A 21,512-nucleotide genomic window follows, 5' to 3' on the forward strand; every position below is an offset into this window, starting at 1 on the left:
CTCAGTCGTTAAGCGTCTGCCTTCAGCAGGGTCATGATCCCACCCTCCTGGGATCAAGCCCTGCATCAGGCTCCCTGCTTGGCGGGGAGCCCGCTTCTCCCTCTCCAGCTCCCCCATGCTTTTCTCTCTGTTATAAATAAATAAAAATCTTAAAAAAAAAAAAGAATATAGTACTTCTATCTAAGTTATTCACTTCTGTGGTAGTTTTCCATCATGTAAAATTCACATTAGGATAGTGAATTGCACAACTGGTAGTAAAAAGAAACAAATTTATTAGGGTGGGGGCATTTTGTGTGCGTATGTGTATAAACAGGGATGTTTCTTTCCCCCATTCAGAGAGCACTTGAATAAATGAAATCTATAATTTTTGACACCAGGATGCTTTACCAATATGAGAGTCAAAAGATGATTTTTTTCTTTCAATCACAGATTTGTTATCTGACACTCTCTGTGTCTGTTTTTCAAACTGTAAAGCTAAAATAATAGAGCTCTCATTCAAAGAAATTATTTGTCCCACAAAAAATGAATTTTCAGATTAATAAACTCCCTGCAAAATCTGTTTAAAGGTATCTAAAATGTTCAACCAATGAGAATGTAGCATTTTGGGGTTGACAAAGTTTTAAATTAAATGGTCAATTCGATAGTTAACAAATTCATATTACCTGTTGTTAAAATGGAAATGAAGGTAACAGCAATGAAGAATATGACAAAAATAATTTCCATTCTCATTTGGAACCAGCGCAGTGTGGACAGGTACAAGAACCAGTTGGCAGTATGTAAGTTCAGAGCCTTGTGAAATAGAGTTTCAAAGTAAGGTTGACGTCCAAAGGCCCGAAGTGTCCATAGTCCTTTCAAGCTTGTGACAAGATGAGTGAAAATTGGACTCCTGCCTGCAAAATAGTCCCATAGAAAACAATGCAAATGATGTAGCGACATAATGCAAATTCTTACTACCAGGTACCTGAAAAAGATTAGCTTAAGGAAGAGTAATCATTCACCAAAATCATTGATTAGATGTTTTTCATACTGGTGCCATACTTTGAATAGTTGTCTTTTTTTAATCTTAAATGAATTAGACTCCTTTGTTACTTGGCCACCATGGATGGGAGCTTATTATAAAATCAATACCATGTTTTATTTATATTTCTTGGCTACACTAGCTAATCCTAAATTTTAACAATTTATTTATTCCAAATTAATCACTGCTGAGAGAAAATGTTTTTTGTTTTTTTTTTAAGACAATTTATTTAAGTTTCTGTGAGTTCAATTAGATAATAATCTCAGTAGAAACACACTGGGTATTTAACTCTGAAAATGCACCAGCAGCAATGCTATTACTGAAAAATGTGCTTCCCAAATAGCTCAAACAGTGCTCAGGGGGCACACAAAAAGGTAACCCCCAGGGGAAAAGAAAGGGTATCTGAAAAATTTTATCCAGTGTTGTTTGGGAACCTAGACAAAACTTTAGTAATAGTAGCACTATCATTTTAAAATTTAATTTATATAATTATGCATATTATGTATGAATATCTTACACGCCAGCCCTTCTAAGACCACACACTTGTTTTAAAACCAAAATGAAGTCCCATGGTCATTAACAAACACAATCTATGTGTGCTTTGTAATTTACTGTGTCCTTTTGCATACACCTTCTTATTGTTATATAATGCAAGAGTTTAAAAGCAGGGGAAAAAGTGAGAAAAGTAGGTGAATGATCGAGAATCACAAATAGTCTTTGTGGTCATTTTCCATGGCGAGCATTGTACGTGCAGCTTCATACCTTCAGATTCCAGTTGCTTGAGTTGCTGTGAGGTGTGGAGGAAGTAGGCCCTCAGTATAATGAAAGCTACTATGACGGGCACTGTTGCTAGGAAGATGTAGGGTTGCAAAGCCGAAACTACTGTCACAGCTCCAATCACAATTAGTAACAACTGCAGGATCAGAGAAAGCACTTGGGTGAGTAAATGTTTTCATGTTGCAAAGCATACAAGAGTATGTCAGAGATGTCTTTCTAAAGACCCTTTTCACACTCTGCTCCATTTTTTTTTTTAAGATTTTATTTATTTATTTGATAGAGAGAGTGACATCAAGAGAGGGAACACAAGCAAGTGAAGTGGGAGAGGAAGAAGCAGGCTTCCCAGTGGTGCTGGGAGCCCTGCATGGGGCTCAATCCCAGGGCTCGATCCCAAGACCCTGGGACCATGACCTGACCAAAGGCAGCCTCTTAAAGACTGAGCCACCCAGGCGCCCCACTCTGTTCCATTCTTAACAAGAGGCAGCTAACTTCCTAGTAGGAAGACAGCCATGTGAACATAGTGTTTTTCATAAGTTCTATCAAAATTCAAAATATTTGTCAGGTTGCTTAGAATAACATTCTGAAGTTTTGAAAACACGGTGTTCTTGGATATCAGGAGATTCTCATTTCCCATATGCCTTAAAATGCTGTATGATAAATAATCATAGATGAGTATGATGTTTTCTCCTAGCCTGGTCTTCTTCTAAAATAATGTTTTTTAATTTTGAAATTGTTTTGGCATAAATGTGAAATTTTAGGATTGATTTGTTCAGACAATTTCTGAAAATCAGGCATTCACCTGGGAGCTTTTTGAGTCAGAAAGATCTGGTTTAAGTGAAGACTTTGTCATTTAGACAAGCTACTTAGTTTTTCCAAACACAGTTGACTCATGTTTAAGGTTTTTAAAAATTATATTTAATACAGTTTACTCCCCTCCCAACACTTCTATTCCCACTCCTCAAAATAATTAGAGATGACCTAAAGACTTAAAAAAAGATTTTTGGGATATAGCTGATTTACTTTTATATGTTGTCAAAATGAACTTAGAGCTTTAGTCAAACCCATCAGAGATATCTCTTTACATTATCCACCAAAACACTGGAGCCCTTGGCAGTCTCAGAAACAAGCTAACCATATTGGTGTTCTTCCAAATCAAGTGAAAAGTTTATATTCTCGTATTTCCACATGACACTAAGTCCATACACTTTTTTTGTTTTAAATCCATACACTTTAAAAAGAAAAAAAAGTCTGTTAACATTTGCTCCACAATAACCCATGTGAATAAAATACAAATAAAGTAATGTCACAACAAAGGTTAAAAAAATAAACTTAGGGGCGCCTGGGTGGCTCAGTGGGTTAAAGCCTCTGCCTTAGGCTCAGGTCGTGATCCCAGGACCCTGGGATCGAGTCCCACATCTGGCTCTCTGCTCAGCAGGGAGCCTGCTTCCTCCTCTCTCTCTGCCTGCTTCTCTGCCTACTTATGATCTCTGTCTAATAAAGAAATGAAATCTTTAAAAAAATAAAAATAATTTAAAAAATAAACTTATTAGAACATCCATGTGATAATCAGTGAGCCAGTTCTCTACCAATTTCCATGGGTGACACATGCATATTTCTCCATGATGCAGTGAAATGCAGAACATTTTGGAAGACATCAGTGGGGATAAGGGTATAGCTAACAGCTGCATCTTCTTTGAGTGGATTGTTATTTTCATCTAAAACTTCAGATGATGATCTCTCAATGATACCTTTCTAGGGAAAATGACTCTATGTCTCTAATCAATTCTGCCATACCAGCCCCATACTCATCAGCAAATACTCAGATAAATCTTTACTGTGCCAGTGACTGGCCCAAGTACACATGATGACTCAGTAATCTAAGGACAGTCTTCCTTCTCCATTCTTGCCCTACAAATGCCACCAATACAATGAAAAGGCCCCAAAGACCCTACTTACTTACTTGTCTTACTAACAAGACTTCTCAATGACAAACCACAGTTTTTTAACCAAAGACATTTATTTTCCAGAAATAGGATCTTTGCAGGGTGGGGAGAAAAATTAAGCTCCAAGCACAATTAACTAGGGAATATGATTTAATTAAAATGGACCATCACATTAAGTACCAGTATGTCTAAAAGACAAAAGCTCTTGCACTGGCGTAATAGAAACATTCAACGACTCCATTAGGATCGGGATCCTTCATTTGCTGTTGACAGTTGTAAACAGCACTGTGTTTGTTTGGCTTGTGCTATTTTTACCATATAATTCCAATTTGGTGCTGTTGGATTATAATATTAGTTATAGAAAGTGATGGTTCTGTTTTCATGATTGCTGATAGGCTAGAGATTCTTAGGACTGAAAATGCAACTATGTTACAATAGAATAGGTAGAACTGGGTAGACAGACTACCCAAGATGTCATAGAGAAAAACGAGAAAGGTGGGTACAGGTGGAAATTATGAAACAGTCACAATATAAGTTTCCAGCAATTAGAATGATCCTGAACATAGCTCAAACTAAGACATAAGAGAAAAAGAAGTCTAAACACTGAGAAAAACAATTCTATTCGCTCCATAAGAGGCCATCCTTAGGAACTGAGATCAGAAGCTAATAATTTAGCACTGGGGCTTAACTAAAGGCACTGGTATAATATATTTGATATTATCATTACAAAAGACACGTTAAATTCTGTTCTAGTTTTTAATTCACAGTGGATAAGAACCCAATCATTTTAGACCAGGTGTATTCATGAGACGACAACAAAATAAATAGAAGGAATTCAAGACAAGATGAAAATACGAACACAGAATTCTAATTCCTAATCATCCTTACCCAAATCCTAAACTTCTTCAGGAAAAAAAATTTTTTTCAACAGATAGTAAAGCCTGCAAGGCACCATCCATTCATGGTCCCAGGAATTAGGCAGCACATTTTCACCCCCTTAACCCAGCTCAAAATCATTCCTGTTACTGAAGGGCACCTACCACTGCCCGGGAAACTAGAGTGGGTAAGAGTGAAGGATTACTCTGAAATCTGCAGTAAGTTAATGAATGGAGATAGATATATAAATAAATGCCTATTTAAAACAAGGAGATGAATACCAGGTTTGAAATTTAATCCATAAATGAATTTTTAAATAAGGTATTAATGGGATTAATAGAATGAATGATGGGGGAAGATGTGAAAGACACAGAAGAAATCAATGTAAGTAGGGCTCTGTGGAATCATATATTAGGATAAGAGAGAAGAAATCTAAAGACCTAAATGTTTTAAGGCTGAAAAGAGAAGATTTTGGTATTTTAAAATACACCAGCTTCTATTTAATAAAAAAGAAAATCATTCACCCAAACAGGGAGATAAGTAGGATGTTAAGACATGGTTTTTCTCTGTCTCACAAATATACCTGATCTAAAATGAATTGTTTCTTACCCACTCTGAATTCGAAACTAGGACAGGATTTAAGGTTTCTTTGTGTAACAAGAATATCAACTATATTAAACCAGTGCTTTTAGTTTTGCACACACTGCTAAAATTATTAGCTTCTGACCTCAGCGCCTAAGGATGGCCTGAGCACATGCGTCAATATGGGCCATTTCCAGTATGCTAATGTGAGGCGAAGAAGTTCAGTACTGAAAGTGACCATCATCAGATTTATCTACCTTATTTTATGGGTTAGAAATAGAATCCAGACCTTCCATTTCCACTATACAATGTTCCAATCCAGAAAGCAAATTTACTAGAACATTATTAAATGTTGGAAAAAAAGAGTAAACAGAAACTAATTTTTAAAAGGTATGCCTTATTCTGAGCAAAAATCTGTTCCTGGAATGTTCTGAATTGAATAAATTTCTTTAATATGAACATAATTAATATAACCAGAGAAGCTCACAATCTAGACAAGTTTTTTATAATAAAACTGTGATGAATGACTGATTTTTTTTTTAAGATTTTATTTACTTATTTGACAGAGAGTGAGCAAGCACAAGCAGGGAGAGTAGCAGAGGAAGGGGGAGAAGCTGGCTCCCCACTAAGCAAGGAGCCTGATGCAGGGACTTGATCCAAGGACCCCAGGATCATGACCTGAGCTGAAGGCAGACACTTAACCGATTGAGCCACCCAGGTACCCCGAATGACTGATTTTTTTTTAAAGATTTTATTTATTTATTTGACAGAGAGAGATCACGAGTAGGCAGAGAAGCAGGCAGAGAGAGAGAGAGGGAAGCAGGCTCCCTGCTGAGCAGAGAGCCCGATGCGGGACTCCATCCCAGGACCCTGAGATCATGACCTGAGCCGAAGGCAGTGGCTTAACCCACTGAGCCACCCAGGCGCCCCCCAAATGACTGATTTTTAAATAAAATCAAAACTAACCAGATTTTCCTGCCATTTGGTTATTATATATTATGTTTCATGTGAAGCCCTCTTATAAATAAAATAGGGAAATTAAATAAATAAAAGAGCCCTTCCAAATTACTTGTGAAACCACAACAAATGAATCGAAAAAACATTAGAAGTTGAAGAAAAACTGTTCACATTGCCTTAAACAGAAAGGATCTCAGACCCATTGCCATGTTTCTAAAAAGTGTTAATTTATAAAATAAAGACTAAAAAAACTTTTTGTCCCACAGTATTTCTGAAGCAAGCTTCACACTGATTCAGAAAATAATAAACTACTAGAATAAAAAAAAAATTATCGAGGGCCAATTTGTGAATCATGTCAAGATGTCCATGCTCCAGTTTGTACCTAATTTAATAATACTATATTTGGGACCAGTCCATTACACTCCTAGAATGAGGAACACATCAACTGCATTTAAAGAAAGACATGGGACATGCTCTTTCAAATGTATGGCCCCAAAGCATCAGTAAAAGAATTCCAGCAGCAATTACTGAGTTATATCTTTAAACAGAGAAACTGAAGGAAATCCAAAATGCTCACGTGGAACAGTTAATATGTTTAATTGTGCCAATCATTGCAGATGAGGCAAACTGACAATCTGGTTTTTCTGCACCTGCCAATGTCAGTTGTGTATACACACAAATGTGGTAGCCCTTATTTTGTTTTACAGGTCTTCTCTATAAACTATTATTATGGGGAAGGAGGAAGAGAGAATGACTCATTATAAGATGGGCTGTAATGTTCCAGCTGTCTCTCCAAGGAGATCATGGAGACTGTGCATTTGCTTGACCTAAGCCACACAGGAAGCTGTTTTCAAACCTGGTCCAATAGCCAAGGTCATTAACTCTCAACATTCCTTAAGTCCTGCCACTCATAGAGTCCTAATATGCATCCCCTAAGTCACCTTCATCTCCATGTTTTCCTTTTCTTCTCATTCTCACTTTCAGTCAATCATCACACCCCAGGGATACACGCTCAGAGCCAGGCAGCCCTGGCGGCCTCTTCAGATCTGTCACCCAGGGACGGTCCTCACTAGGGCCCTTTCGCCTCTCATCTGCTTGGAAATGTATCCGTTCTTCTGTCCCTGTATTATGGTCCTTACTGTGAGGATGCTGGCTAGCCAATCTGGGCCATTATCCATTATTATTGGATAAGATTGGTTGAAACTGTAGCCCATCAAGGAATAGCTCTTTATTTTTAACATGGGCCCCTTGGAGACAGATGACTTCCATAATACAGTAATGCCGATTCAAGAATGTCATACTTTGTAGACAGTGATTTGGGGAAAGATGGTCTATTATATCTTTCAAAGCATTCCCAAGCACACGGCTATTATATCTAAATGTGGAATTGCCTTAGGTTTGGATCCAGTAAACAGTTCTGACTTATCACTGAATTTACTAAATTTATGCCCGTTTTGAAGACTTGATATTGACAGAATTAACACAGTAGATAGGATTTCAACTCTCAAAAGAAAAATAAGCAAAACTAATTTACCTCTTTTTTTAATTGTTTTTAAAAGTATGACAAATGTAAAGATACTTAATAATTCTTATTTTTACAAACCTGGACGAAGTCAAATATGGTAAGGGGCAGAAGATCATCCAAAATTGCTATGTCTTTGGAGAATCTATTAAGAATCCCACCTATAATATAAAGGAAGATAAATTCCACAAAAAAAAACCAGTAATCTTGAAAAGAAAAATAAATATTTGATCAACCTGGATCACAGCAGAAGCATTCAGAACTCAAGTAAGGATCAGCATGTAATAAGATAAATAAGAAATCAGAAAAGTTTAGTGTTGTACAAAGCAACTGTGCTCCACTTATGGTCTCCTACTTTTAAAACTTCATAAAATGCAGACTAAGGTAAGATTCATCCTACTACTACCATCTCACACTTGCAAGCCTGAATTTAATGATAATTTACCAGATATGCTATCACGATTCCCGTATATCTCTATTCCATAATGTGTGGCTCTCCCTCTCCTCTGGCTTCTACACCTTACTGACATACCTAACCAGAACCCATGGTTACTCTTAATTTCTGCCTGCCTGTTATGTGGACCTTCTTTGTCATGTTCTCTCTTTCCACCCTCCTTACTGGCAATCTAAGCTTTAGCCTGTCTTCTGAATTCCAGACTCATGTTTATAAATCTGATAATGTTTCCCTTCAATGAACAAAAAATATATATGTAGTGTGTACTATGTGCCAGGCATAATGCTAGGCACTGAGATAACAGGTGAATAAGCCATGCTCCTTGCCCTTAAGGAATTCATTGTCTAGGTGCAGTTAAAGACACAATTAGATAAAACATCATACAGTACAAAGAAAGTGATATTGAATCTTATCTTATTGAATCTTATCATCCAACCCCCTCATTATCTGCATGATAAAGTCCAAAATTCGTAGTTTAATATTTAATGCCACCAAAAGTATGTTCCCCATAATCTCTCATATTTACCTTTTTTTTTTTTTTTTTTTTGGTGAGAACATTTAAGTTTTACTCTCTTAGTAAATTTCAGTTATATTACATAGTGTTTTCAATTATAGTCAACATATTATAGATTAGCTCCTCAAACCTTATTTATCTTACAGGGCAAGTTTTTGCCCTTTTACCAACCTCTATAGTGGTGTCAAAAAATACTTTAAAAATATGTTCAGGATTTATTCTTCCACTTCCACCAAAAGAAAGAAAGAAAGAAAGAAAAAAAAAAGAAAACCTTAGAGCAAATTTATTTGATCATCTTTCAACAGTTACATGAAACTAGATTATTCTACCTCATCAAAAGACTTCATTAATAAAAGAATTTTATATTTTCCTTGGTCACTTCAAATCTTTTCTTTTAAATAATACTATACATTGACAATAACCTGAAAATGGGGCTAGACCAAATATCTGAATCGAGAAGGACAACTAACCCAGAAGGCCTGTTTCTGTTGCTACACTCCCATCAGCAACATGTTTAGCTAAGACAGAAACACGAGGAGCAGCAATGTCTGATAGCCTACATCATCTAAGAAATGTGTGTGCCAGTCAGAAGGAAGATGCTTCCATCAAAAGTCAATGTTGCTGCTAAAAAAACAAAGAAATCATAGGACCTTTTGATTGTGGATCAGCAGTATCATTTTGTATACCTAGTCAAATACCTGCTTTCAATGCGTTGAGGGTTGACATAGGTGCCTGAAGAACAGCATGTAACATTTTGTGGTGTAAAATTTTCGACACTGTGATTAGAGTATGCACCAGTGGTAAACCTCTGAAGAATCCCAGTGCAAGCAAAGTGTCTGCTACTCCCACATAAATATAAAACACATAATATGTGCTGGTACTGGTGAAGATCACTGTGTAACTGCTATTCATGCTCTGAGTACTATTCCCTTTGTCTTGAGAAGCTGTACTGCAACGCAAAAACAAATCATTACTTGGCATCCAAACTCACCCACTGCATTTCCAATACATGTAGATAAAACTGAACTTGAGTCTGAAGAAACACACATATTTCATTAGCATGCGTTATGCCTTTGATCTCAAGGACTTACTACTACAATGAAGTAGAGTACATTTTTTCACCACTGAAACATAAAATTGACCGTTACTAATCAGTCTGAGGAAATACTAAATGTAAAATGTCCCTTTCAAGATCTGTATTGCATTTTATGGAAGCTAAACATAGCTAAGTCCTTTGGAAACTGGCAAATAGCTGCCCAAACTGCGTATGCTCACAATTTACACAAGAGAACTTAATTTTCCATTTTTATAGTACTATGGGGAAAGGAAGTACCACGGATATTACAATATTTAATAAGACCCATAGAATCAATAGACCAAAATACAATCTGCAATAAGAAATGGAATACTCACTTTTTAAGTAGCCACAACACAACCAGAGAAATAGCCACCTGGAATAAAACAATACACACTTGATTTTCTTTCAATGTCTCTATCTATTCCTCCTGTATCCACCTCTAATGCCACCACCACCAAGAATAAAATACACACAATCTCATTTTCCTTTGCTTTGCTTTCCTGGGTCTAGCAGCTGCAATAATTGTTCTAGAAATTATTATTTGTGGTGATAACATGTTAAGTTAATAGAATTCAAATTTTACTGTATTAAATACTTTGCCTTTTCTCTCCATCATTCAACAGGAACTATTCATGGAATCTCGCAGAGGAGCTAAGATTATAGTAAAATTATTTAAATAATAAACTTTGTTCCTTCTAAAGAGACTAATAACCTACTGGAAGATCATTTATTTAGTTAGTTGTCATAAATAATTTCATTTATTGCAATGGATGAGGGACTAATTCTAATGAAACCAATTATTGGAAAATATATAAATATTTATGAAAATTAATTAAAAGTCTCAAGAGTGCATCTAAAATATTTCAAGAATTATAAAACTCAACATCCTCAGAACAAAAAATCCCATTTAAAAATCGCCAGAAGATATGAATAGACATCCAGCTGGCCAACAGACACTCAAAAAGATGTTCATCATCACTTATCATCAGGGAAATGTAAGTCAAAACCACAATGAGATATTACCTCACACCCATCAGAATGGCTAAAATCAGTAACACAAGAAATAATAGGTGTTGGCGAGGATGTGGAGAAAAAGGAAGCCTCGTGCACTATTGGTGGGAATGCAAACTGGGAATACAAACAGCCACTGTGGGAAACAGTATAGAGGTTCCTTAAAAAGTTAAAAATAGAACTACCCTACATCCATTGATTGCCCTACTGGATATTTACCCAAAGAATACAAAAACCCTGATTCAAAGGAATACATGCACCCATATGATTATAGCAGTGTTATATATAATGGCCAAGATATGGAAGCTGCTCAAGTGTCCACTGACTGATGAATGGATAAAGAAGATGTGGTGTACACACACACACACACACACACACACACACACACACAGAGGGAATATTATTTAGTCATAAAAAAGAATGAAATCTTGCCATTTGCAATGACATGGAAGGAACCAGAGAGTATAATGCTAAGTGAAGTTAGTCAGAGAAAGACAAATACCATAGGATTTCACTCATTTGTGGAATTTAAGAAACAAAACAAATGAGCAAAGGGGAAAAAAGGAGAGAAACAAACCAAGAAACAGACTCTTAACTACAGAGAACAAACCAACGGTTACCAGAGGGGAGGCAGATGGGGGGATGGATGAAATAGGTGATGGGGATTAAGGAGTATACTTGTGATAAACACTGGATGATTAAGATAAAAACTTAAAAACAAACAAATTAAAATTAGAAAAAGATCATTCATCCAAAAAAAAGTCTCAACAGTATGAAAATTCAGTTTATTATAAATTCAGTTTGTATAAAGACAAAACATCCACTTTAGGTGAAAATATACACTAACTAGTACTACTCAGACTTTCCCAAGGTGGAAGCTTTTGTCTAAGGAATAAATATTCTATACCATAACTGAAAAAATAAAATTATTTTAACAACTGTGATGTTTTTAGTTCCTTCAATATTTAAGAGATCTGCACTCAGTTCTATTTCAATTTGCTATTCTATTCTACTAAACCCTCTGGACAATCTTCTGCTAATGCCATCACAATTGTGATACTAGAAATGACTATGATTATACAATTCTCCCCAAATTAACTTTACCAAAGACCTAATAGCAAAAAACCAAGAAACTGTGAGTAAAATTATCTGAAAATTAATACTACATAAAAATTAATAGAGAAGAAACAAATATACTTGGTATAAGAAGTCTCAAGTGTTCTTTCATACTCAAAGTATCTAACAGTACTATATAAAAATGTATAGAGAACATTTGGGATTAACTAAGAAATTATGCTATAAGGTTCTGTATTTTAAAGAGGTGTACAGGATGCCTGGGTGGTGCAGTCAGTTAAGCATCTGCCTTTGGCTCAGGTCATGACCCCAGGGTCCTGGGATCCAGCCCCCACATCAGGCTCCCTCCCTCTCTCCTCCCAACTTGTGCTCTCTCTCTCATTATCTCTGTCACTACCTCTATCTCCCTCTCAAATAAATAAATAAAATTGTTTAAAAAAAAAGAGGTGTATAAGTTGTAGTTTAATTCACATTATCAGTATAATAATGAAACATCTAATGTTACCATTCTTACTTTCTTCATTGTACACATAGCCTCCATGCATTGCATTAGTAAAGAAGAGAAAAAAATAATTCCTGTTTCCTTGAAATTTAAGAAAATTCAAATTGACAAGAAAAAAGGCAATAATCTGGCTATTTCAAAAGTCTGTGTTCCAGTACAAATGCTTTCCTATTTCCTAAGATTAATAAAACCACTCAAGAACCTAGGTAAGGGTATACTTCTGAGTCACTCTTTGGTTATTATAGCCCCTCTTTGTTCCAATTAAAGAAATATTGACACTCCAATTAAAGCAGTGTCAATATTTCTGGCATTGCCAACATTCTTGGGATAAGAATAAATCCCAGAAACAAATACTTTATAATATTTAGTGATGAACAATAAAGAAAGCAGTTTTCCAAAGAACTGGTCTAGTCAACATAATATAAAGTTATTTCCTGGCTGTTGTGAATAGAGACCACTAGTAGATAGAGACACAGAACTTCCACCGCAAACTACTTTTGTTTACTGAAACAAAAACACTTCCAAGGACTTGATATAATGATATAAGTACAAATATTTGGGGCATAATAGAAACAATTGATTAAGCAAGTTCTATCATTTCATTTCAAAATGTTTCAAAGTTCATGCAGCTTTTGATAGAGTGAGAGTCCTGGGTTGATAAAAAGGAAAAGCAAAATGCCTTTATTATTTTTTTTTTGAGGGATATAAACTTTAATCCGTATTACCTAGGAAACAGTATAGTCTAAATCAGCAATGCCCAAAAGAAATTTCTACAATGATTTCTACTATATCTGCATTGTTCAATTTTGTTGCCACTTATCACATGGGAAACTTGATCACTGGAAATGTGGCTAGTATATGTGACCGAGAAACTGAATTTTAAATTTCATTTTATTTTACTTAATTTCATTTAAAATTTATATACTGCTGGTGGCTACTGTACTGGACAATGCATGTATAGATTATAATAATTATAGGGCTGCAGACAGTATTTATTACACATCCATGTAATAATCTGATGATGGCATCTCTGCACTCAAAATCTGATGATGGCATCTCTGAGGACTGCTCCATGGATTATCAAGATGATGATTCATGAACTGTGCAAATGACCCCAACATGAAAAAGAAGTAGCCAGTACTGGGGTCCCTGGGTGGCTCAGCTCGTTGAGCATCTAACTGGTCATGATCTCAGGGTTGTGGGGCTGAGTCTGCCTCAGGCTCTGTGCTCAGTGGGGAGTCTGCTTGAGATTCCCTCTCTCCCTCTCCCTCTGCCCCCAACAATGCTCTTTCTCTCTCTCTCTGAAATAAATAAATAAATCTTAAAAAAAAAACCAACAACACACATTTGGAAAAAGCAGATTACATGTCATGTAATGTAGGGTAAAGTTAGAGAATCCAAACCAATTTATTCTACAAGTTTTTAGATACACAGGATTCAGATCTACTCCTAAATCACACAATGAGATCTGTACATAAATGAATACCTATTAAAATACAACTGTTATTCTGAGTTGTTACCAAAGGAGCACAGCATTATAAGTGTTCAGCTAACATAATGCACATCAGTACATTAGTGCATTCCACCCATGAGTTCTATTTTGTTCACTATCCACACAGCACACAATATAAACAAAGAATTGTATAATTGGAAGAAATATGCGTTGAAGGAGTAAATGGCTGCATGAATGGAAGGCAGTAGTGGCAAAGTGACACCTTTTCAAATCATGCCCCAAAACATAGATCCATGCTAGTAAAGCTGCATTAAAAGGATTATTATTAATCAGTTACAGAAGAATTCCTATGGGAGTATATTACATGTCTATTTTACTAGTAATATAAGGCTACTCAAGGCTTCCTTCTTAACAAAGAGAAGATAAATCATAAAAGAATAGGATACAGCAGTACTCTGGCACATTTCTTAAAAATTACAGAATGAAGGGGCACCTGGGTGGCTCAATGGGTTAAAGCCTCTGCCTTCAGCTCAGGTCATGATCCCTGTGTCCTGGGGTCGAGCCCCGCATTGGGCTCTCTGCTCAGCGGAGAGCCTACTTCCTCCTCTCTCTCTCTCTCTGCCTGCCTCTCTGCCTACTTGTGATCTCTGTCAAATAAATAAATAAAATCTTAAAAGAAAAAAAAATTACAGAATGAAAATACTAAGCTTAGGATCTTAAGATACTCCAGTCAACAATACCCTCTGGTTATTATAAGAAGAAGCAGGAAACTGTTTCCTACTCTTCTTTGTATTTCTCTACCTAGTCAGTGAGGACTGTCAAGCAGAAGCACTAGAAAGCCCAACATGATAGAAATCTTACAGCCTGGGGTACCTGGGTGGCTCAGTTAGTTAAGTGGTTGCCTACCACCCAGGTCATGATCCCAAGGTCCAGGGATTCAGCCCCATGTCGGGCTCCTTGCTCATCGGGCAGTCTGTTTCTCCCCCTCTCTCTCTCCCACTGCCCTCCCCCCACTCATCCCCCTCTCTGCCTCTGTCTCTCAAGTAAATAAATAAAAACTTTAAAAAAGAAAGAAATTTTATAGCCTATGCCCCTGGTGCTAATATCAAAGAACTTACAGAAAATATTGCTTTGCAGTAGAAAAAAATCATATAAAAATATAAAGGTAGACTGACTCCCTTATCAAAATAACACATTAATGATATGTGATAACAAACTGCATAAATCAAACTAATTTTTTCAGTTTCATGCTTTGAAGAAATAAGAAAGGGAAACATTTGGAACCAACTCTATAAAATCATAAAATCTAAATTGAAGTATGGCATCTATGAAAACTAAAAATGGATAAATTACGGTCATCAAGGAAGAAATGTATCTTAACCTTTCTTCAGGTTTTCTGATCATGATGAGTATGAGGCTCTAAACAAGGTTTAAAAGAACTAAGCTATCTTCTGGGGTTAGTACCTGCACCATGATGCATACTGAAGAGATTATATCAATGGTAATGAGAAAGGGGCACACTGGTATTAAGAGAGAAGTTTAATCTAAAAGAAGAACCATGTAAATTTTGACTCAAAGAAGGTGACATAATTGTAAACATCAGTGTTTAGCTATATAGCGTGCACATCATTAAAACAATTGTTGTTTGTCTACTATCACACCAAGGTTTGTTAACCAAAATTTTGACAGCCACTTTATTGGCAATGCCCCCAGGATATTGGCCAAAAAACCTCACCATAGTATATCATTTATTGCCTAGAAAATGGCATTATCAATGTCTTTTGTCCATTAAAAAGACATTTTTTTCTGGCAATAACCGGGAGGGCTCCACTAATCATTTACATTCTCTCTTGTAATTTAGTTTCTAACTTAAAGACAAAGGGTCACTGTCTTCATGATTAAATGAGCTAGTAATATTGTATGCAAGTACAGCAGCACAATGCTCAATCACTAATTAGTTAATTAATTATACACCATTTTGAAAGGAGCATTAAGTTAAACTCTACGGAGCTGGATAGGACAAAGATCCTGTAACATAACATAAATCATCACCATATGCAGAGGGGACCATTTTTTTCTTACGTAACTCTATAAATTGGGGACAATCAAGAAATGTGACCTTCCAGTGCAGAGATTTAAATCATTAACAGTTACAAAGGGCTGGTTTGAGATTAAATGTGACACAAGACTAGGTTTCATTCACATTAGTGCTGGTCATTTGGCTTGACTAGCAGAGATTAATGAGGTAAATTTAAAATACATTTCAAAGCAATTTTTGATTCACGCAAGAGTGTCAAATTACCCAACCCCATATTTTTATTAAAGTATAAAAGGGATTATTGAAACTTTCCTTATATCTCAGTTATGGACTTGCCCACCTCAGACTATCTTGAGCTTTATAATAACGTATGACATTAAGGATGTCAATGAGAGCAGCAACCAGCATTGCTCACCATGTGCCAAGCCCTACATTAAATGCTTTACAGCCATGATGTGTCTTAACTCACAAACATGACCTAGGAAGTCGGTACTATTACAATCTCCATTTTGTAGATGAGGATATTGAGGCTCAGAGTGATTAACTACCTTGCTCCATTTCATAGTGTTAACAAGACAGACTGAGGTCACGGCCAAGTGCATGCAATACCAGAGTCGGGACTGTACTACACAACAACTCACAGCAAACCTCCATCTGGTGTCTTAATTTACAAAAGAAGATATATCACCAGAACTCAAGGAATAAATGGAAACAGATGGTTTATCAGTAAAAAAAGTATCTACAACTTTTTGCTATATATATACCTTTTGATATTTAGTTGATCAGGGAGAAGTGTTGATATTCTATGTGGACCTCATTACTGAGGTTAGAAACATCCCAACAATAGGAAAACTCCTGTAGCTATAAGATTGGTTTTCGGTTACATATACATTTACACTGTCTCAGGAGAGGCAGTTCTTCACGTCGGTCATTTCTTCCCTGAAGGCAGTATGGGACTTCATAGATTTAGCTTGTATATTAGGGCGTATCCAGCGGTGACCCCTGGGAAAAATATCTAGGGCAACTAGTCATTCACAGGCTGAATCCAACCCACATGTGTGTTTGTTGAACTCACTTAGTGCTCATTTGCTTGTTTTTATTTAATCAACTATCTACATTTAAAAAATGGAAAGACTTCACAGAAAAAAAAAATCTGGATTTCTATCTTATCTCAATAAACAAAAAGATTTAGCAAAACTGATCCCAGCTTCCCTCATAGCAAGTCCTTGGCTGGTGCCGCGTTTCCCTTGGCCCCATCAGACAACTGGAGGGCAAATGCTCTCCATCCAGCCTCCAAGCCACTTCACCCACAGACATTCTCTGCCAGGCTCCTTCTGGCATTTTGATGGCTTCTCCTCATCTAGAGAGAAGCCTCAGCCACCATCCAGCTTCAAGAATGTCTTACATGGTTGTGTACTGCACGTGCAGCCCCTACTATGCTCTTGGCACTTCCCTCCCTTGTTATTTTAATCTGGTGATGCAACAGACAGCAAGGGTGTAACAAAGAGACCAAGATGGTGCCACCAAAGAGAGACAAATTCTATAAGCAAGGAGATGATGTGGCTCTCTGAAAGGATTACTTAAAATGGTTACTAAGCCATTAATACATATTTATTTCAATTTGTGAAGATAGTCATTTAAAGATGGTGATTCATTACTTGCATATTCAATAATGCAATATGTATAGTCAAGTGAACTTAAAATTGAGTAAAGAATAATTTTCACTGTTTAATTTCAATCCATATAAAGGCATTCTACTTAGAGGTTTTGAACCTCTCTACTAAAAGCTCTTCAACTAGATGATTTAAATATATTTTATATGCTATATATGAAACTATACATATCATTATATAATGTAAAATTATAAATATACACATATATCTAGTGTAGATAGGTACACATTATATATGCATATATATGTATATATCCTTCCAATCTCTTCTTAATGTAACTTTAAATCACAGTAATATTTTACAACAGAAAATTCTTACCTCAGCCAGAAAAATAACTAAGCACCAAATTAGCACAAAAACTAAGCTCTTGTGGATAGTAACATATCGAAGGTATGTGTTCCATGTCGTCACTGGTGGTATGCTTTCAACATCGTCAAAAAAGCACTCCTAACAAAGAGAATCATAGTTATCACAGGGAGAAAACAGAGTTTCACACCACCATTGTGGTTTTATTTGGAATGAATATGTGGAAATAAAGGAACACTGGTATTTGAAGCTAATGAGTTTCATTAAATATGAACCATTATGAATGACCTGTGTGATGTCACTCTATAGCTACTATAATGTCCACTAGAAGAACACAACTTTTTGAAAAATGAGAAATGCTGGAATTTTCAAAATTCTGGAAGTCACTGATGATACAACTGTATTGATTTTAGACAACTTTTACCATTTTAATGTTTAACAGTGACGTCACACCTTTTATCAAATAAATAGTACCATCAAGCTGAAGTTGCCTAGAACTCTCCTTGATTTAACCCATTTCTTCAGGGCTCTGTGGACAAATATAGTTTGGAATTTTGCTGGCTACAGAGGTTTGCCTAGAGAAGCAAAGCCCAGCTGATGTCTGTATGTTCCTCGGGAGCTGGGATTATCTCTCTTTCCAGATATGACTTAAGTTATATAATTCTAATCTTCAGCATATTTCCCTGAAGTTTTTATCTGTCCTTTGATAGATACGTTTCCAAAATCTGAAAAAGAGCAAGCCCAGATATTCCCAAGGGAAAAGATACTTTTGTTTTCTTACGAAGTCAACAAAATCCATAAAAGCAGCCTCAGAAACTCAGAGAGTTTCTGTGAAATTGGAATACAGCACACCGATTCGAAGTAAAAATTTCTAGAAGTGAACAAGCCTGGATTTGAATCTGAACTCCACCACTGACTTCGTAGGAGCTGTCTGAATTGAGGCAGCTGGACTTCTCCAAACATTAGTTTTTTTTGTCTGTAAATGAGGATAAGGATACATATCTCCTGGGATAGTGGTGAGGACTAAATCTACACTGCCTGGCACAGAAGCAATCAGTAAATACTAACTGTTATCAGTTAAAGAGATCATTCTTTACAATGAAATTCATAGTTCTGGTTTGAGAGATTTCATTTGGATTGAAATTAAAACCATACAGATAAACCATCCCTTAGGAACCCTTCGTAAAATTGTAGAAATACTGAAATCATGCATTTTAGAAATCATCTGTTCTGTTCTCTCATTTTACAGAGCAGGAAATTTGAGTCCAAAGATGTCAAATGACTTGTGCCTTGCCAAAGGTCATACTACTCTTAAATGATCTATGCTATTAAAACTGGTCAATTCATTACAATGCTGCCCAATTCATGCAAGGCACTTGAGGAACTTTTCTAGCAAAAACAAAAAACAAAAGAACAAAAACCACAATAAACAAAAACCCTCCCCTTTTATGTTGCCTCCTATTTGAAGAAAAAAAGCATTTTATTCTTCAAAACTTAATATGAAGACTTTCTATCTGAAGGTTGGCACTCTCATACATTGCATTTCACATAACTTCTTTAAGAAACACCTGTCCAGAAAGCCACCTTGTAAAGCAAATTTAAAAGATAAAAGGAAGCCCACACAAATGTATAACCGAGACACTAGATGCTTACACACCTTACACAGGTCACCTCCTTACCGAATACCCCTTGTCCTCTAAATAACTGAAGCTGCTATTTGTTTATATATTTATTTATACTCCACTTCTTTCCACAGAGGTTTTAAGGTGATAACAAAGCAGATTTATAATAATTTATAATTTACTAAATTTATAATAATTATTATCACTGCCCCTACTCAAGGACCCAACACTAGCCCTTTCAATACATTTTACGGGAAGAGATATATCCGTTGCCAAAGGAAATCGTTTATTCTTGTACATTTTGAAGTTGCTTATATAATTCGTGGACTCCAGACTTTCTGACTCTTACAATAATCCTCTTCTTCAGCCCATAATTTGAGTAAGTTTTATATCATATTATATACTGTAGTCCACTCAGTTGCACTCAGTGACAAACACAAAACCACTGATCGTTTACACATACCTTTAAATCTTCTTCATTAATTTCCTCACTGATTTCCAAGCCACTATCTTGAGATAACCGTCTTGAATATATATCCATTTCAGTTAAGTTTGCCTGAGGGGCCAGCGACATTTTACGTGTGGATGAGGCTGTCCTTCCGTGAAAGCTTTGACCTTGGTTCCCTGGGGAGCACGTCATCAGATTCAGAACAGACTGCCTTCGTTGTCTCTGCAACATGGAGCCAGTGTTGATCATGTTGCTTCGAGGCAGGATGGCCTCTCCTTGCTCAGCACCATCAGGAACCAAGGACAGCCTTCTCTCTAAGGGCTCATCGGAATCTTCTTCAATGCCATTCATTTGTAATGGAGTCTTCTGTACAACTGAAAATTTTCTGATAGAATTCATTGGATTAAGAATAGAGTTCTTCCTTTTTTCACCAAACTCTCCAGTCTGTTTAAAAGATTGCTTTTTTGTTTCATTCCAGGAGACAGCCGCATCTCCTTCTAATGAAAAACGCCGTAAAGTCTCAGTTATGATTGAATTTCTTCTTTCTGCACTAAACTGGTCAAAAGAATCATATCCCATGAGCTTTGAGCTGAAGTCGGGCCGTAGATTTTGTAATTCAGAAAATGTCCCATAAAAATAGCAGCTACCTTCATGTAAAATTAATATTTTGTCAGCTTTCTTTAAATGTTCCATTTTAGAAGTGACCAAAATCCTAGTTTTGTTAGCCATCAATTTACAGACACAGCTTTAAGAATATAAAAAGATATAAACAAGATATCAATTATATAAATACTTTATTATAAGTCTTTGTATTATATTCTAACATTTTATTAATGTATTCTTGTGTAAAACGGCTATCATACAAAGTCATTATTATACTTAAAATAATTCTAAAAGTAAATAATAGCAATTAATTTGGTACCTCTTGAATTAGTACAGCATGAACTATATTATTACTGAACTATTACAGTATACTATACCCTAAAGTTGAGTGTTTAACAGATATAGAGTGAAATTAAAACCTGATATTAGATAAATGTTGGATTTGAGCAAACTGGTTATCCTCTGGGTCTTGGTTTGCTCATCTAAAAATGAGAGAACTGTCAGATAACCTTTAAAGATCCCTGGGGGTCTATATTTCTGTGTCCTTTAAGATGTCAGAGCTTTCACATTCTTTACATTTTCTATTAATTTCCTTTTACATTTTAAGTTGGCTACAAATTTAGTTCTCAAGAGATAATATCAAGACTAATCTGATTTATTAAAATATAATAATAAACCTGAGAATTGAATAATAAATTTGACCCTCCTCTAACAAAATTTCCTTTTAGTTTAAAAGTAAATCCTGACTAGAACCATCTAAGGAGACCAGTTGCTTTTTGTTTTGACATTAAGACATCATATATTGTATAGAAAGAGGCATCATTCTAGAGGCACCTCGGTCACTCAGTCAGACTTGATCTGTCTTCAGATCAGGTGACGATCCCAGGGTCCCGGGATCTAGCCTTGTTTTGGGCTCCCTGCTCAGTGGGGAATCTGCTACTCCTCTTCTTCCTGCCCCTCTCCCCCATGCTCATCCCAGCTTCTCTAAAATAAAATAATAAACAAAATAAATAAAATCTTAAAAGAAAGAAAGAAGTTATACAAGATTATACTTTAACATA

At 36.0% G+C, this 21,512-nt stretch overlaps 1 protein-coding gene across 2 annotated transcripts in view; it reads right to left on the reverse strand.

Annotated features, from left to right (window-relative positions):
- Positions 1 to 21,512, reverse strand: part of CFTR (CF transmembrane conductance regulator) — a 162,929-nt gene that overhangs the window by 50,618 nt on the left and 90,799 nt on the right. For both annotated transcript variants that reach the window (XM_032870720.1, XM_032870712.1), the window contains exons 14-20: positions 19,864 to 20,593; positions 17,791 to 17,919; positions 10,057 to 10,094; positions 9,342 to 9,592; positions 7,757 to 7,836; positions 1,781 to 1,931; positions 663 to 890 (exon numbers count right to left, since the gene is read on the reverse strand). In XM_032870720.1, the coding sequence (XP_032726611.1) occupies positions 663 to 890; positions 1,781 to 1,931; positions 7,757 to 7,836; positions 9,342 to 9,592; positions 10,057 to 10,094; positions 17,791 to 17,919; positions 19,864 to 20,593 (1,607 nt within the window). The remainder of the gene's footprint in view (positions 1 to 662; positions 891 to 1,780; positions 1,932 to 7,756; positions 7,837 to 9,341; positions 9,593 to 10,056; positions 10,095 to 17,790; positions 17,920 to 19,863; positions 20,594 to 21,512) is intronic.

Source organism: Lontra canadensis, unplaced genomic scaffold (assembly GCF_010015895.1).
Source record: "Lontra canadensis isolate GAN:19392208 unplaced genomic scaffold, GSC_riverotter_1.0 scaffold2, whole genome shotgun sequence".
In the NCBI taxonomy this organism is placed as follows: Eukaryota; Metazoa; Chordata; class Mammalia; order Carnivora; family Mustelidae; genus Lontra; species Lontra canadensis.